At 38.3% G+C, this 19,447-nt stretch overlaps 1 protein-coding gene across 2 annotated transcripts in view; it reads left to right on the forward strand.

Annotated features, from left to right (window-relative positions):
• Positions 1-19,447, forward strand: part of LOC144010084 (glutamate receptor ionotropic, kainate 2-like) — a 98,134-nt gene that overhangs the window by 54,876 nt on the left and 23,811 nt on the right. For both annotated transcript variants that reach the window (XM_077510188.1, XM_077510189.1), the window contains exons 7-11: positions 9,519-9,662; positions 10,270-10,377; positions 11,916-12,029; positions 12,117-12,323; positions 13,884-14,107. In XM_077510188.1, the coding sequence (XP_077366314.1) occupies positions 9,519-9,662; positions 10,270-10,377; positions 11,916-12,029; positions 12,117-12,323; positions 13,884-14,107 (797 nt within the window). The remainder of the gene's footprint in view (positions 1-9,518; positions 9,663-10,269; positions 10,378-11,915; positions 12,030-12,116; positions 12,324-13,883; positions 14,108-19,447) is intronic.

Genomic DNA, 19,447 nt, shown 5'->3' on the forward strand with positions numbered 1-19,447 from the left:
ACTAAATTAAAAAAGAAAAAAAAAAAGAAAAATTCAAAATAAAAGAAAAACTAACTACAATTCTAAAACTATGATAACCCTGGTCCTCATCATGTGTGGAATGTCTTAGATTTTAAAAATCAATTAAAAATTAAATAAAAAATGTGTATTCATGTACCCCGATTTAAACAATAATGGCACACAAGATATAAGTCATTACATTAGTGATGTAGGAGGACCTTAGAAGGCTGTGCAGCCATCATGAGTTGAGACAGCGGGAGGTGAGGGGGGGTTCATGTGTGTCATGGTCACCCTAGTGCTCAGGAATATTGCCTGGCCTTGGAGGAGGAGGGGGTGATCGTGACAAGCCATCATCGCTGGTGGAGCCGGCCCTCCCACCCACCTACTCATAAAGACAAGCACACATGTCGTACTGTGCAGAATAGGGAACAATATCACAAGAAAACATGAAAACACAACACCAAGAATGAAGGATGGGATAACAAGTGAAAGAAAACAATTGCAATGTGTGCCTTAGACGCACAAAAACTTGGAGGTTCAACTGTCGCCACCTTGTCCTACAACAGAGGTGTCCAAACTACGGCCCGGGGGCCATTTTTTAGTGGCCCGCAACATATGCTAAAAATGGCATTTGACTTAGTTCAAATAAAATAAAAACAAAAATGTTTGGAGGTGGTCAAAGTAAGAAGGGAGGGTGTCGAAAAACACAGGCGCTATTAACTCATTCACTCGCAGCCATTTTCACAGAAGCAATTCGTTCGCTCCCGGCTGTTTTACTGGATTTTGACTGATTTTGCAAGGTCCACAGAATATTCTGTTCTATTGCTATAAAAGCATGGAACTTACCAAAAGATAGATTAAAGTCTCTTCTTTCATCAGGAAAAAAAAGTATGTTTCTATCTGTTTCCGTTTTGCAGCAATTAGCATTAGAAGAGAGCTAAGTTTAATCAATTTTCACAAATCTCGAATTGCGAGTGACTGAGGTTTTTTTCAACATGCCCCTGATTGACCTCGTTTGCTCTGCTGCCACCTGCTGCAATAACTACTACTAGTGTAATAACTACCATTTCTGCAACCGTTCTTTGCAGTTGAGAGGCTGCATCAAAGCCTTCTGTATGCTCTAGCATTAAAAATAAATAAATAAAAAAACGTATAAATACGTCTTTGGGACACTTAGAACATTAAAAAAAAACGTATTTACGCGTTATTGGGAGCAAATGAGTTAAAGGTTATTTTAGTTAACTAAAACTAACGAAATAACTAAAGCTAAAATTCAAAAAACAATTTTGATTTTATTTTTATATCAACCGGAATAATGACGTCGTATGTCACACAGAAGTGACATCATCTAGCAACAGCCAATAGAAAAGCACCTTCAGATGACGTCGCTCCCATGGTGTTTTTGTAAATATTGCGCACAAGTACACATTAAATAAAAAAAATCCAAATACTAATACTGAAACTAACTAAAACTAAGCATTTATTAAGGAACTAAAACTAATAAAAACTAACAGAACCACCCTAAAATGAAAAATTCCAAAACTATAATAACCCTACTGTCATATTACAAATAAATTGGTTTATATACTGTAGCACTTTTCTAAATATGCAAAAGCACAAACAAATTATTTGTACAATTTTTAGGACTAAACACAATTTCTCTTAACTTTATGTGGCCCTTGCGTCCTTCTGATTTTCTGTATGTGGCCCTCCAATGAAAAAGTTTGTCCTACAAATTCCATTATTCCCTACATCCGCATAGCTTTCCACTTAAAATGGACGGACATAGTCATTGCACATGGTAAACATAACAACAGAAAGACACATAACACAAAAATATCCAAATTGGCTTGTTTTCAAGGGTAGCCTTCTAGCCAAAGCGGCCCTGAGGCACTTTAAAGCCGGCAGAGAAGGTCCTGGTGTTAAATCGTGTTTTGATAAGACATACCAGGCGGTGGCATGCTGCTAATTGGTGAAAAGTGGGCAGCCAGCTGTCACTTGAAGGATCTACTTGGATAAGGCACGCTACACCATGGCCTTACATGACGAGATCAAATGAGAAAAGTTGCATAATGTTTTGGAAAACTTACAGGGGGCGTTTAAATTTGAGCTTTTTTTTGGTGGGGGTTAGTTGCAAATCCCTTCTCTGAATATGTTTGTTTTTGCTGGCAGGGAAAGAGAAACGGCACAAGGTTACAGAGTAGAAATCAATAAAAAACAAAATACATGTAAAGTTTAGTGTCAAGAGGCAACTTGTGTATGTATGTTGGCAAAATAATCACATTTTCTTCCCTCTATCCCCACGTGAGCATCTATTTCGACCAAAAACTCACTTAAACACTTTCAAGTGTGCTTACGTCTCGAGTGGAAGCGTGAATGTGCTCTCACATAAATTCAGCACCATCAGTCGATCTATTACCCACGGCTCCTCCATGGCAAAAGTTTTATTTGTATGTGACCAAAAAAAAAAACACACACACACGCATAAATAAATAAAAAGGCTGCTGTGCTGCTTTGAATGCAGAATGTAGAATTGCAACATGAAGATAGTGAGAGACAATAACCACAAGAGAAGACAAAATGTCAGTGGCGATAATGGCAACGCCCCTCGCTTTGATAATGTAATGAAAAGCGTTAGCGAGACGGATGGATGGGAGAATGTTAAAGGGAAAATAAAGAGGATAAAAGACGATATTGACAGAGAGAAAGAAAAGAGGGGCGAGATGGAACTGCATGATGCTGCATTACTCACCTAAATCATCTGACAAGTGCCCGCTTAGAAACCTGAAACAGCCACAATACGCCTTATAAATCACTTCTCCTTCTCACATTTCAGCTTTTTCGACGCATTCTATCACTGCTTTGCACAGCTTGCAATGCAGCAACTCACTTTTATGGGCAAATGTGAGTCACACAGTACGACACTCGACGGCTCAATGGCTACGTCGATAATGGAGCCCAGCCAAAAAACAACAAACAATGAGACTGGGTGTTCGGAATAATGTTAACACAAATACAGCCTATAGAATGTTCTTTTTAAACACAGCTTGACAAATTACCGGCCAGTAGTTAGCTTTGCTAATCTAAATCTTAGCGTCGCTGATCCTAGTTTATTGCCTTATGTTAGCAAAGCTAATCTGAGCCCAATTTAGCTTTGAACAGAACAATCGATAAAAAAAATAATAATAATAATAAATGAGACTGTTAGAAATAATGTATACAAACTTTATAGAATGTCCTTTTTTACACACTTGACAAACTATTAGCTAATGGTTAGCTTAGCTTTGCGGACCATTGTTTATTATCTTATTTTAGAGGGCTCAAATTAGCCTAGCTTAATTACAACATAACCATGTATGAAAATGTTATGAGGTTGTGGATTAAAATAATGTTATCACAACAGCAAACTGTATAGAATGTTCCTTTTACACACCACTCAACAAAGTACAACCGTTAGCTTATCATTGCTGATGTTAGTTTATTTTCTTATCAGGACTTCGAGAACAGAACTGGAAAAAAAGCAAGCAATTAGAAAGTTAGTAAACAGAACTTTAAGACAAGTGAAAACTTTTTGTAATGTTTGACAAACTTTTAGCCAACAGTTAGCTTAGCTTTGCTGATCTTACAAATGTTTGTAATTTATTATCTGAGCAAAGCTTAAATAAACCTACATTAGCATATGGATAGAAAATCATGTTTGTTTAGGTTACCATAGCAGAGGCCCAACTTAGTTCTAACGTGATAGAATGTAAGATAATTATATTTAGAAGTTGTATTAGAAATAACTGTAAGACGAGAATGTTCCTTTTGAACACAAACAGCCTCAATTTAGCGGAATCAAACGTAGCTCAAATAGCACTACACAATAAATTAATAATAAATAAATTGATAAGTTAAAAATGAACAACTTATTACAAGTAATTTAAATTATATGGAACTGTTACTTTTACAAACTCATTAGGCTTGTTGACTTTGTTTTACAAATTAGCTTTGTTTACGTTCACGCAATTTGCCTGAGCAATATTTATTTCCTACAGAATATTGTTCAACTATATATGCCAGCAACGTATAAGCAGGCAGAGTAATTAGTTGCTCTTCTCCTTTATGGCACAAGGTATGTATTTCCTTTTTTTTTGTGATATTTTGATGGTATGTGAAGATTTTTACCAGTGTAAAATTTGTGCAGGTTGGGAATCAACGGTCGAGCAGCTACCTTAGCATTTTAGCTTAGTATTCTGAATTAGAATCAATTTTAGCTTAAGATAAAGTGAAAAACAAGCCAGCGTATCTGAATTACCGCATCTTAAATGAGCCGAAACACAGTATAAAATGTTAATAGCAATAATACAAGTAATAATGTATTATATTTTGCGCATTTTAATCTGCTGCTAATTCAGTCACGAGATTTGCAAAGGAGTCTCTTTCGCACATGTGCAGGAGTCTGATTAGCTCCTCCGCAGGAGTCAATACTCTTGCCAAATTGTAATTGTGTGCAGACGTCTCCCAGCATGTAAACACCGCAAACGCGAGTCCAAAGCTTGCTTAACACTTTCTCGCATTAATCATTTGCACTTTTTCGCGCAGAAAACTCCGCTTGACAAACGCCGCTTGTAAGTCATACGTTTGGAAAAAAAGCGACAGCGCTGTTTGTGAATTAAATGCCCGCATCCAGTGCTTAGCGGAGCGACGCACATGCATATGAACTTGCTAATGAAATGAATAATTAGCCCACTCGTCTAGTAAATCATCAAGTCCCACGGGGCCGTCTGTGGAGCGCGAGCGGCTGCGGCGCCGAGAAAACAGCCAGCTTCCTTGTCGGTGGCGGACTTGTGATGCTGATGGTTGTCGTTTGCGTGCGCGTGCGCGCGTGTGTGCGTTGTTGCTATGTGCCTGGCAGCTGCAGAGCACTGATGCATGGTGAATAACAGGTCAGGCTTAATCTCGTTAAGGCTAATCAGATGTATATGATATGTAGAAACCACTGCAGCTGCACTTCCCGTCCATCACGGACCAGCAGCGTGTTTGTGTACATTTGTGTGCATGCAAGTGAAATGAAAAATAGGAATGTCATTTTTCAGAGTGCTACATTATCAGAGGAATTATGGAATTATGCACAGGTGGATGGATGGCGTGAATACTGATACAGCAGGAATGAATATATTTGTGTAAATGTTACACATGGCGCCGTTTTCACTCCTCCTGTTCCAAATGAGGAAGCCGAATGCACCTTGGGTAAATGAGGCTTGTCTCCGGGGACTTGGGTTTTGCCACCGAGTATATGCGTGTGCATGTGGTATTCACACCTCTTATGTAGCGACGATGTGTTTTCCTTCTCACATACAAGTTGGTGTTTTTATATAAAAAATGATGGGGCATCAACAACTTAACTCATTCACTGCCAATGACGACTATAGACGTCAAAAATCCAAGCAAACAGCCAGTGCAAATTTTGTCAAGAAATTTGAATTTAGTTTTAGTTATTCATTGTTTTCATTCATAGTTATTAATCATTATTGTTATGAATAACAACGATGACAACAATTTCATTGCTAAGTGCTACCATCGTGCATAGAACGGATTCGGGTTACCCTACAACACGGGCGTTGACGTTCTTGGGATCGGTCTTGGTCTTACTGAGATCACATACTGGGTCTAGGCCTCCAAAAGTCAATTTTAGTCGACTAAAATTGGTCTTTATTTTTGTTGACTAAAATTGGATTAAAACTAAAATACAATCAGGTGATTGAGTTATGACTAAGGCTTTAATTAAATTTAGTCAGAAGACTATAACTAAAACTATTTTTTTATTATTATAATTTTAATTTTAAATTTTCTTTTTTTTTTTCAAAATTAACACTGGCTGTTTGCTTGGATTTTGACATCTGTAGTTGTCATTGCCAGTGAACGAGTTAAGTACTGCAAAACTATAGTAGTACTGTGTCTTACTGATGCGCTTGTTTAAAATATACTTTAAACCTCCCTAACTCAACAAAATTATTCTGGATTCACGAAACGTGACAACTGGAATAAAACTGTAACCATCTAGTCGATGCAGTGACATGGATCAACGGAATTGCACTCCAACGGTCATGTCACACATTCGCCTGAGTGATTGTTGCTAGGCAGAATTCAAAGTCCAATTTAAAGAAATGGCACTAAAGGAATGACTCCAAAAACAGCACTACAGTGGAGTCTGGAGATCCAATAGAATAATGTCGGGTTTGTTGAGTTAGTTTTTATTTCATTTTTGATTTTTGTTTTTAAAAAATTTAGTTAGCTTTAATACATTTTTAACTCATTCGGTCCCAGCCATTTTCACAGAAGCAATCCCGTTCACTCCCGGCTGTTTTACTGGATTTTGACTGATTTTACAAGGCCCACAAAATATTGTGTTCTAAAAATATGAAATCTATCAAAAGAACGATTTAAGTCTCGTCTTTTGTCAGGAAAAAAAAAGTCTATTTCTATCTGTTTCCGTATTGCAGCAATTAGCATTAGAATATAGCTAAGTTAAATCAATTTTCACAAATCTAGAATTGTGAGTAACTGAGCTGCTTTTCAACATGCCCCTGATTGACCTCGTTTGCTCTGCTGCCACCTGATGGCTGTTTATGTAATAACGACCATTTCTGCAACCATTCTTTGCAGTTGAGAGGCTGCATCAAAGCATTCTGTAGGCTCTAGCATTAAAACGTCTTTGGGACACTTCAAACATTAAAAAAAACGTATTTATACGTTTTTAAGAACAAATGGGTGAAAGCTGTTTGGTTTATTTTTTTTTAAATGTTATTTTTAAGGTTTATTTGTATTAGTTTTAGTATTAGTTTTATATTTAATATTTGTGGAGTGTAACATTGAAAAGATGAATTGTGTAAAAAATTAAATTACAATTCCCAAACACCTGTTCGACCAAAATAAATACATTTAAGTATGTTAGAAAAATGACTATACTTAATTTTAGTTTTTTTTTTTTAAGTACTCTCATTTGTCCTGTTTTATTTCGTTAACGTAAAATAGATTTTAGTTGTAGTTATTTCTTTAGTTTTCAAAAACTATAATCACCTTGTTTGAGATACAAGTTTGATTTGTTCCCTTACCAAAGCTCGTAACTCAAAACACTCGTCACTGTAAAATCGTGTTTCCCTATTGAATTGAATGGAAATGCAAATTATCTTCCAGCCTTGCCAAAGACAAAAATGTTGTTCATGTGTTTTTAATAAGAAAGATAGCACTCTGTAATATTGAACTTTATAAAATAATTCAATACAATGTAAAGACTTCCAACATTTTTGCGACGCGCGAGACAAGAAAGTCAGTCTGGTGGAGTTGTTGTAACATGTTTGCTGATTGTCTGATTTGAGTTCATATGTGAGCCAGCACAAGAGGCTGCCATCTTGTTTGAAACCTTTTCCCCTGAGCGCCCGAGTGTCCCTGTTGGTTGGAGATTGCTTTCACTTAAAGCACTTAAAACAGCCCTCGGCAGCCACGCTTGGCGCTGAAACAAATATCCAGATCACACTTGGATTGTTTTGAAATGGAAGGCAATCTGCCAGAGATGTAAGCCATCATTTTCACATGTTTGCTCCCTTGATCTGTCCCTCTTTCACTCGGTGCCACCAGCCTCTTGTTCCCATCACAAGCCAATGCATCGAGGAATTGCCCTTCTCCAAAGACCATCAAGTGTGGGAAAGATAGCTGAAATATGACAAATACGTACGCTCTTAAAATATGCCAACATCCGGCTGGTGGCGTGCAGCGGCGAGCAGAGATGATTTAAATAATTAACAATGGAGTAAGAGACGCTGGGGAGCAGTAAGACTGATGAACACATTGCTGCCTTTTGTTCCCTCTGAGGCATTTACTTTAATGAGCCACATCTTTCAGCACTTGTGTGGCTTAAACGGGGCTCTGTCAATCAAATAACGGCTTTATTGAAACGGGAGGTTGGACAAAGACCCGCGAATGGAAAATTGCCGATGACATATGAAGGAATATGTCGTGAAAGTGCTACAATTACATCATTTGTACCGTGCTATTTTTGAATGGATCCCCAGTCCCGTAATAGAAGTGTTGAATCAATACGTGCAATTATATTGAGTGACGAGTTAGAAGCCCAGTTGCATGTCTTTGTTGGAGAAGCCAATATCTGGATGACAGGACATGTGTGAAAGTATGTATTTATTTGCTATAATATGAGGCTAGGATAAATTGTTCATTTTCTGTTTGTGGTTGAATATGATAGTTTGAGGCTGTATTGTAGATGATAATCAATAGTGCTTTTGAATGTGTTCTCCCGGTTTGTAATTTACCCTACTGTACTTTGCATGAGCGTACCGCCCAGAGTTCCCGTCTGGACTGGTTGCCTGGTTTGAATTGCCATCTCTCTGGGGGACGGGAACACCCATCAGGAGTCATTAGTTTCCACGGCGACAGGCCAGAGACTCTCCCTTGCTGCAGCTTTTCCATTGCCGCAAACAGTCTTTTGGAAATTAGACTGAAATGATCAGACACTGAGATGACTTTTTTTTTCTTTTTTTTTTTTTTAAACTGTGTTCTCTCACACAATGATTCTACAAAAGCATAGAATGCAGTGGTGATGTTTTGTTATTGAAATCCAATTTGCAGCTAAATAGCATCACGCTAAACTAATATGTGATTCATTACAAAACAAACAAAAAAATAAAGATTTTAACAAAATAATTGTTTTTTTTTTTCTTTTTCCTGTTCTTTGCTCAGCAGAATTTGTGAGACACGGAATTTTTTTGCCTCAAAGGCTGCTAGTATTAAATTAAGCACACACCCTTAGGGTTGAGGGGCCTGCTGCCCCACACAACAGAGAAAGAACAGGTACAGCCGGCAGCAACACAGTCATACCGACACAATAAAAGCTGGTTACCACCCCTCAACCCCTCCAAATACGATGCGTGTTTACATTTCAGAATATATATATATGAAACTACTTATAATTGACTTTTTAAAATGTAACTAATTGTACTTATTTCTTTAATAATGTGTCAGTATATCGGTACTCATGGTTGGAGGCTGTCGATCCCAGCCACCGATACTTAAAGCAACCAAATCTGACATTGAATAAATCCTCCACTGCAGTAGTTGGCGCTGTAGTAGTGCAATTTGACACACCAGAGACTCATCATATGCTTCAGAAAGAACGGTCTTTGTTTGCAATTTTTGTCTCATTTTATATGTGAAAAGTATGACAGAGGTATCAAAACTATTGGTGAGTACTCAGAGTGAATGCTGAAACTGGTATCGGTCTTTAAAAAAGTGGTATCAAACATCCCTAATCATTTTATTTTGCAATGAAACAGTATATTTGGTTGGTATGACTTCTATCCGGGTCATGGCACCAATTGAATTTTATCTTTGAGGCTCACAATTAAAATCATGATTCCCTAAAAATGCCTTTGTAAATGATCACATTGCCATCTACTGGTTTGGAGGGGCACTGGCAGGCTCATCCCCGATGCAAACTCGTTTCACGACGTTCTTTCTGACAGACGGACGCGGCCCTGATGTACGACGCCGTGCACGTGGTGGCGGTGGCGGTCCAGCAGTCGCAGCAGATCACCGTCAGCTCCCTGCAGTGCAACCGCCACAAGCCGTGGCGCTTCGGCGGCCGCTTCATCGGTCTCATCAAAGAGGTACCGTCGCGCGTCGTCCGCCTTTGACCTGGGAGCTGCTGAGCCGTGTTGCTTTGATGAGCGCGGGCTACCGTGCGGAATCACCGATTTTGTAGACCCTCGTTTTCTGCCTCAAACAACCGCTGAATACAACTTAAACATCGCCATTATACCCTTTCTTTCTTTAGCGCGTATCTGCGTCCGTGTCGATATCAAAGCGTCTTCATTCTAGTGCGGGTCAGCAGATTGCTCGCTTTGTTCTCGCCGCTCTTTCATTCCGGGGATGTTATCATTGCAGGTAATTTTCATGATCATCAGTGTGCCGTTAGTAATACCGGCTGACTACTACTAAAGGCTCCGTTGCTTCAAAGTGAAACTTGCAGCAAGTGCGCATGATGAACTCGTCGCTGTTTTCTCCCTTTTAGCAGCTTGGCCGTCTAGCGCTAAATTACTGCGGCAGACAGCGAGGAGGAGAGAGCGCGGCGCAGTGCATGATTCGGAAATAAAATGAGGTGGTTAGAGGTTAGATTGATATTGTGGGGAAAGACGGCGCTTCAGCTTGATGGAGCGAGCGGCTGCGCTCAGAGGCTGACGATTTTCATTATCATTATCAACATTATGTTTATAGGCTCACTGGGATGGCCTGACCGGCCGCGTTCTCTTCAACAAGACGAACGGACTTAGGACGGATTTTGACCTGGATGTCATCAGCCTGAAGGAGGAAGGCTTGGAAAAGGTGCGTCGCTATCGTTTAACCTTCTGCTGTGTGGAATTTGAACGTCTAAGGCATGGGTGTTCCAAACTTTTTCAATTGACGGCCACATACAGAAAATCAGAAGGACGCAAGGGCCACATAATGTTAAGAGAAATTGTGTTTAGTCCTAAAAATTGTACAAATAATTTATTTGTGCTTTTGCATATTTAGAAAAATGCGACAGTATATAAACCAAATTATTTGTTATATGGCAGTAGGGTTATTATAGTTTTGGAATTTGTCATTTTAAGGTGGTTCTGTTAGTTTTTATTAGTTTTAGTTCCTTAATAAATGCTTAGTTTCAGTTCAGTTTTAGTTAGTTTCAGTATTAGCATTAGTTTTTTTTTAATTTTTTTATTTAATGTATACTTATTTACAAAAACATGGGAGCAACGTCATCTGAAGGTGCTTTTCTATTGGCTGTTGCTAGATGATGTCGCTTCTGTGTGACATACGACGTCATTATTCCGGTTGATATAAAAATGAATCTATTAAAAATCACACCAAAGACTAAAACGAAGTACATTTTTCCTATAATTATAGTCTTAGTTAGTTTTGTAAACATGAAATGTAATTTCAGTTAGTTTTCGTTTTCTAAAAAGCATTTTAGTTTTTATTTTATTTTGTGAACAAAATTGTTTTTTGTTTTTTTAGTTAACTAAAATATGTCCAGAAGAATACATTTTATATATAATTGTGGAGACTGGGGATAAATTATAATTTACAATGAACAAAATGCGTCCACAAGTTCCTCCATTTTACAGTTAATTTGAGAGGAAAAAGGAAATGTTGTTGCTGTCACCAATGTCCATCATAAAACCCTAGTAACACCTAGTGGCAGAAAACCTAGCTCAAAACAAATCGAGTATGTTTTTTTAAATATACATTTTTTTTATATAAATTACTCTAAATTACTGTTTGAATGAGGTAATCATATTTGTCAACTTTGATGTTAATTAACAAGAGTATGAAAATCTTAAAAATATTTGACTGTACATTTAAAACAAATATAGAATAAGCAATTAATTTACCATTAATTGCGAGTTAACTGTGGAAATAATGTCATTATAGTTAAAAATTTTGATTGAGTAATAGCTAGAAGCCAGAATCGAAAATCACGATTACATTTTGATTAATTGCCCAGCCCTATTTCCAAGCATACGGAACTTAATAAAGCAATGGTGGTCACTCAATGGTCAAGTAGATTCAATTGTAACTTTTTGGGGATACACGGCTAGAAATGAGGAAAAATAAATGCCACTGCTGTTGCTTTTTTTTTTTTTTTTTTTTTTTTTTTTTTTTTTTTAAAGTGAGTCTCGTGCTACTGCATTCAATAATATACTGTAGTTTTCAGGACTCTTCTAAAGTCGGACCATGACTGTGCAGTGGAAAGTGACCTTTTTAGAATGTGTTGTTTTCCAGTTAGAGAATTTTCCCACAAACACGTAACATTGTCCAAACATTTTGTAGCATTCCATTTTACCGGACGAGACAAGTGTGATACTGAGCTGTCTCCCCAGATTGGGACATGGGATCCTCCGAGCGGTCTGAATATGTCTGAGACTCACAAAAGCAAGACGTCCAACATCACCGACTCGCTGGCTAACAAATCTCTGCGCGTATCCACCATACTGGTAGACTAAGCCGGCTATAAATAACAATGAGAGCCATCGGAAATTTTACCAAGCTGACCTTTTCTTTCACATTCCCGCTCTGGACAGGAGGAGCCGTATGTGATGTTTAAAAAGTCGGACAAACCCCTGTACGGGAACGACCGCTTCGAGGGTTATTGCATCGACCTGCTGAGGGAGCTTTCCGGAATCTTGGGCTTCCAGTACGAAATCCGGCTGGTTGAAGATGGCAAGTACGGCGCCCTGGATGAGAGCACGGGCCAGTGGAACGGCATGGTGCGCGAACTCATGGACCATGTGAGTGTCTTGTTGCTTACTACGCATGAGATGGTACTAAACAAATACAAGAAACAATAGGTGATGGTTGTACCGTATAATTACCGTTTATTAATGCCCTGAGGTTGTCTAGTGCATGCAGTGTGAAACATATGGTGCGCGGGCCAGAACCAGCCCGTCAGCGGGTCCAATCTGGCCCGTGATGACAGAACACAACTGCAGATTTTCACTAAAATGAACTGTTGTTGCTAATTTTGTCCATTAGAGGGTGAAATGACAACCACTTAAATGACATTCTGAAATTTGGTTGTTCCTCAGGATTGGATGCAAAAATTTTGCACTCATTTTTGTTCAGAAATGTCAGATTACTATGCGGTAAGATTTAATAAATGGGAATATGTACAGAATGTACAAAAAAAAATAGGGATGTTCGATACCACTTTTTTTCATACCGATACCGATACTCAGACCCTCAGTACTCACCGATACCGATACCAACTGCCGATACCAGTAGTACATTTTGACAAATAAAAAAAAATCACTAAAAGGTATTTTTAAACAAATAGATTTCCTTTAATTTTGACAAAAAAAACAGCACAGTCACTCTTCAATATTCTTAACGCTCCAAATAAAACACAAAAATGCTCTTTTAGTTTAAGATTCACAATTTTGAAGTCAGACCGGTGAAGTTTTGGTGAAAAACTGCTGCAAGCTAGCGCCAGTTACAGGCAAGGAGGACTCACTTCACGTCTTCCCCGTCTGCCATCGGTCACTTGTACTCGTTGGCGTCATGAGTACTCGAGTACTTGAAAAAAGGCTGGTATCGGTACTCGCCCATCCCTAAAAAAAAAAAAACACAGGAAATATTTTTCCGTGTTGTTATTTATAGCTTATTAGGCCATGAACAGACTGGTCCGGCCCACTTGAGATCCAATTTGGATGAAAGTAGTCCTCGAATTAAATTGAGTTTGACACCCCTGGTCTAGTGATAGGGATGTAACAAAAAAAACAAAAAATAAACACTATTGAAGATGAAAATTGGTTTTGCTTTAAATATATCGTATTTATTTAATTTGTTAATTTGTCATATAAAACCGAATCAAGTCATTCTACTTGCAAATCATTTTTTTTTAATTTACTTAAAACTCTTCAACCAAAATTTAGATGAAAACGTGAAATGCACAATCAAGACTGACTTTGCGTAATTACCCCTTTTTTTTTTTCTTTTTTCTTTTTAATCTCTTTGCCCTGTAGAAGCCTCTCACCTTCCTGCCGGGTAAATCTAATCCCAAGATTGTTGCCTTTCTGACTCACCTGCGACACCGTTTAGGAAAGTTCAAACATAAACCTCAAGATGTAATTTCCATTAAAAATAAATAGAAGCGCCGGTAATCTAACTGAACTAAGGACCTTGATTATTTTCCCTCTTCCGTCCCGGTTCTTCCGCCCGTACACGTTGACCCCGCCGGCTGTCGACAGAAATCAAATGCTAATTTGATTTGTCTGCTCTGCTGTTTTTTGGGGGTTTTTTTCTTCACCGAACCGTCCTCATCCGCTTTTGCTCTTATGGTGTCGCTGCAGAAAGTCGACTTGGCGGTCGCTCCCCTGGCCATCACCTACGTGCGGGAGAAGGTCATTGACTTCTCCAAGCCCTTCATGACGCTGGGGATAAGTATCCTGTACCGCAAGCCCAACGGCACCAACCCGGGGGTCTTCTCCTTCCTAAACCCCCTCTCGCCTGATATCTGGATGTATATTCTGCTGGCTTGCTTGGGTGTCAGTTGTGTGCTGTTTGTCATAGCCAGGTAACATGACACGTTTCCCTCCCTCTCACCTCAATCCGCTTAGACCTGGAAATGTTTGGTGGAATTGTTTCAGATCACACCAATTCCTCAACACACCACAAAGCAAAAACTACAATGTAAAAATACTCATTTTGACGCAGTGAAATGTTATTCTATGTTAATAGAATAATAATCATTCATAAATTCAAGGAATTCTAAATTGCGACTTATACAGTTCCACTCCAGTCCTGTAGGTGGTGGTAAAGTTCACTTTGGATCAAAACCAAATTTGCAGGTTTCTGCCTTCTTTTTATCTACTACTGCCGCAATTTCTGTCAAAAAAAAAAAAGTCAATGTACATTTTGTGTAATCCCGCTAAACACGCAAACAAATAAGTACCTTGTGCCAAAAGCATCAGACGGCAGACGTAAGAACTCCCGGTGTAAGCATAATTTTAATGGTGAGCCAGAGAAGCTTTGAAGGTAAAAATCAAGACGAATAACTGATGACTCTGATCTCACTGCAGTAAATGGGTGAAAACAAGGCAAACTACTTCATCAGCGCTTGGAAAGAAGCAAAAATAAATTGCTGACATTGTACAGAAAAACAAAGTTATTTCTGTAAAAACAAATCCCCCATCCCAACCACCAACCCCCACCCAAATGCATGACCTTTCCGAGAAATGCACGTTAACCCCCGGTCGGGGTTTGACGCACATTTTAGAAAATGTTACCGGCAAAATGATCACACGAGAGGCGGCAACTGTCACCTAAGTTAGTTCAGAATATGCAAATTTGGTTTTCGTTTTTAGCAACCGCGACTGCCGGTAAGTGACGAGCATGCGATTATATTGCTATTCAGCTCATGCACTTGCTTTGATCTCATTGTGTATGCATCATGATTTTAATTGCAATCCACAGCGGTAAAAAATATTAAATGGAGCCCTTGTTTGTACAATATTTGGAGTTGCAAAATGCTCACAAAATGGAAGGTTAAGTCATGTTCTTTCATAGTTATATCCCAAACCCACCAAAGAAACACACTTTTCTTTCATCCTTTGCCAGGAACGAGCGTTGGGCCTCACTGAGAAAAAAGATAAAACATGCAACAAGAATAAAGGTGTGATTTCTGGCAGAGGAAAAAAAAAAGCTGCGGGAAGAACAGAATGTGACGAGAGAAAAACAGTCTGAATTTTACAAAAAATAAAAATGTAGCTACTCAAAAAAAAAATATGCAAGAATAAAATGTTTAAGAATATAAACAAAAATATACAACTGTTGATATGGACTTTTGAGGATGAAGTTTGACTTTTTTGATGCAATGCAACTAGATTCTGGTAACATTTCAATCTTATATTAAAAAAAAAAAAAGACTTTTTATTTTTTATTTTTCCAGCATGACATTTTCCTGTAACTTTACAACTTTCATCTCGTAACATTTTGATTTTAAACGGGTAACCTTTTGACTATTTATCTCAAGTAACAGCACAACTTCTTTCTTTGCAATATAATGACTTTAGACTAATAACCTCATGAATATTTTTTTTCCTCCTCTCAGGGCAATGAATCGATCAAATAACAAATAAATCAGAATAATATTTTGCGTTAAAGAACGGAACATTGCAGCTTTCTCTTTGCAATATTATGACTACTATTGTAATCTAAAGACTTTTTGTAATACATTCAAACCTCGGTTTTCGAACGCTTCTGTTCTCAACCAAATTGGTTTTCAACCAGAAAATTTGCTAATTTTTCAGAACTCATCCAAAAATTCGGCTCTCAACCAAACTGAGAAAAGCCGAGCGTACTTGAACGAGACTCACGCGGGAGCTGAGCTAACTCGAATGTAGCACATTCGTTTTCAAAGTTCGTTTAGAGCAGACCTGTTCATTGTTATTTATGCAAATCTTTTTTTCAGTTTTACATTGTGTATTAGCCCCCTAATCATGGGTCCAAAGAAAGCAAGTGCAAGTGGTAAAGCTGGTGAAGAAAAGAGGAAAGTAGTGCGCAGAACTATTGAATTTAAAAAAGAAATGTTTGCATTTTGTTTTGTTTTTTTCATCATTTTAGATAGGATATCTAAATAAAACAGTGTCTATTTCTACCCTTTTATATTTATGGTAAACAGTATACAGTGCAGTTTATGGTGTAAAATAGTGGAAAAAAAAAATCTTGGAAAAAGTTTTTTTAGACTTGGAACGGATTAAAATTGTTTACATTAATTATAATGGGAAAAATTGTTTCGGATTTCGAACAAATCGCTTTTAGAACAGCCTTCTGGAACGGATTATGTTTGAAAACCGAGGTTTGACTGTATTATGACTTAACTTTAGTACCCATATGAATGTTTTTCTGGGTAATATTAGGACTTTAGTAAACATTACTTTTTTGAAATTTCCAACGTTACACGGGTAGTAACCTTAAGACTTATTCCTTGTAAAGACACCAATGGTATTCACATACATGATTGACATTACGCTAGCAACCTTACAGCTTGTTTCTTATTCACACATTTCTTCGGATGAACTTTGGACTTTTTTTCTTTGTAACATTCTGTCTTTAGTCTGGCAAAATTTACGACTTTTTCCCTAGTAATATTAGGACTTTATTCTCACATTTCCTTTTCTGTGCGGCCCCAGTCCTCCGCCGTTCTTTGCAAATAAACTGTTTGGAGTTCATGAAATTGTGGTCTTGCACAATAAAACACAGAACACTTCAGTCTCCTGCTGGGGATTCACATCTTTGAAGCACTTCCCACACACACAAACACACACGCGCATTTTTTTTTTCTTTCCTTGCCTGAATGCGTTATCCCATCTGAAGCGAGAGACAAACACACTTTTCCCAGCGGATCCTTCCAGAGCTGTCTGTGCTTGAACGTATTTCTCTCTTTATTAACAGCAACAAATGATATTTTCTCACATCATAAGTCCCTTTCAAGGTAGAAAATGTCATCCCGCCCAGGAGAGCGGATGATTTAAATGGCATCTTTAGTTGCAACTAGTGCGGCTTTGAAGTCCACTGAGTGGCGATTTAACACCGTGAACATTAAGTCCTCGCTTGGCCTGAGTGCGAGTCAACAGATCTATAAAGCCAGGCGGAGTAATTGAATCCAGGGGACAGTTAAAAGTAGTGCTGTTGTGTTATTGTGGAAGCGGAACCGCGGAGGCGTGAGAGAGAATCCTTTTAGCATTCTGCGCGCAATTTGACATGTGCTCGGTACGAGGAGGTGACCTAATGTCCGCATGTACCTCGTCCGCGTCTTTCCGAGCGAACGGCGTGCCGAACACAGCCTGCAGGAATATGGACTGGCTTCAGGCAAAGGTCATACAGAGGAGCCCGACACTCGCAGAATAAACACAAGCGCTGAGAGAGCTGGGACAAACCCAATCCAATCAAGCGCATGTTGCACAGATTTACACCCACCACTTTGTATACAAGCTCAAAGCGTAGCTGCTCGCGTTCGCATGTTCACCTACACGAAGCCGCCGGCTGCACAGCTGCATTTTCTGCATTATAACAACGTAAACAACCCCTAAAGAACTGACTTTGCATTCAATTTAGCTGATTCTAGCACAAGACGAACGCGCAAAACGTACATAGAGTACGTGTGGTATAACGCCAGGAGGCCATTTTGTAGTTCCACTTAACTGCGTCTCCAAGGAGACGGCGCTCATTGACATTCGAGCAAATCAGCAGCCGTGATGGCGTTGACAGGAAAAATGATAGCGTGGCGTGGCGGCCATTTCCGAAAAGATGCTTTTGAAGGGGAACGTGAAGGAAATTGTGGAACTGAGGAGCAATCTTGTCACAGCAAGCTTTTTTGAAGACCACTGGCCCAAATACAAGAGTTGAACAGTAAACAGTACAAAATGCCAGTATGTTGGAGTGTTAGGAATCGAACATCAAAAATTTGCGAGTAAAAAAAAAAAAGAGGTATATAATTGCTTCTAAATAGCCTACTGCAAGATGGCAGCAAAGCACTATGTTTCTATTTGACAGAGTGATGGCCAGTCTAAATGATGCTCCTTCCCTTATTCACCATAGTCCCATGGTACCAAAATACCACAAGATGGTGCCAAAGTACTACATTTATATTCAACAGCGCTTTGAACTAACCATAAAAACAGCAAGTCGGTGAGTTTTTAGCCAATTTTAATGGAGAATGTGTTGTTTTTGGCAGCCATTTTAGTTTTAGTCTTGGTCTTTTGGACGGAAATGCTTATCACATTTACACAGTCATATTTTAGCCGTCTCTAGAAGTGATAGTTTTTAGTTAGGTCACTTATATATATATATATATATAAACTTAATAAATATAATAACTAGATGAAGCGATTTCTGTAGAAATTGTGTGTGAATGCTGAATGAAAAAATATAGACACGTGGGATCATATTGAATTTATTTATATGGAATTAGATGAAATGATATTGTTGAATATGTGCAATATGTGAGTGAAAAGGGTGGAGCTTTTGGTATGTGGAAATGTTGAAAGTCATTCCCAAGGTGAACTGAATGACCTGAACATGTTGAATGTGAAGGAATTGTTGAATGCGTCGTTGGATATGAATGGTGAATTTGTGGGTCAAACTTACAATTATGTGGAACATGGAAACATTTTGCATTGATGAAATATATTAGATTGAATATCAAGGGGAATTGAAAGGGGTGAACGTTTGAATTATGAATAGGAACCAACTGAATTTCTAATAGGAACGATATCAACCCTAACTCTCACGCCTAACCTAAGAAATTTTGTTGGTGAAAAATATGCAATATTTAGTGTGAAAATGTGGAATTTTTGCAATGTGAAAGTTGAGGAGGTGTTGAAGATTATAAGTTGAATGAGCTGAATAATTTGAATTTTGAATGGCAGTGAAGTGAAGTGAAAATTTTAAAATTGTGGGAAAACGGTGTAATTTAGGAATGAGAAAAATAATAGCCCACGAAGCGTGAATTTTTGAAACATGTTGAAGTCTGAATGGTTTAAATCGTTTGAGACCTGCAGAAGTAGTTGAATGACAAAAAAATGACTGAATAAATAGTTAAAACTAGACTAAGTGCAATTTCTGTAGAAATTGCGTGGGAATGCTGAAAGCTGAATGCTAATAGCTGAACGCTAAGATTTGAATGCATGGGGAATGCTTATGAAGTAAATTGAGAGATAAATTATGAAATTGTGACCTTCTGGTTACTAGACAATGCACTTTACCAACTTTGCCACCGAGCAGTATCAGACACCTGGTAATGATGATAAGTTATATGCTTCAGCATTCCCACAATAATAATTACAGTAAAAAATAATTTTCTTTCAGCATTCACACAATAAAATATATCACTGCTGTCAGGTGAAATTGTCGC

This window comes from Festucalex cinctus, chromosome 21 (assembly GCF_051991245.1).
Source record: "Festucalex cinctus isolate MCC-2025b chromosome 21, RoL_Fcin_1.0, whole genome shotgun sequence".
NCBI classification, from domain to species: Eukaryota; Metazoa; Chordata; class Actinopteri; order Syngnathiformes; family Syngnathidae; genus Festucalex; species Festucalex cinctus.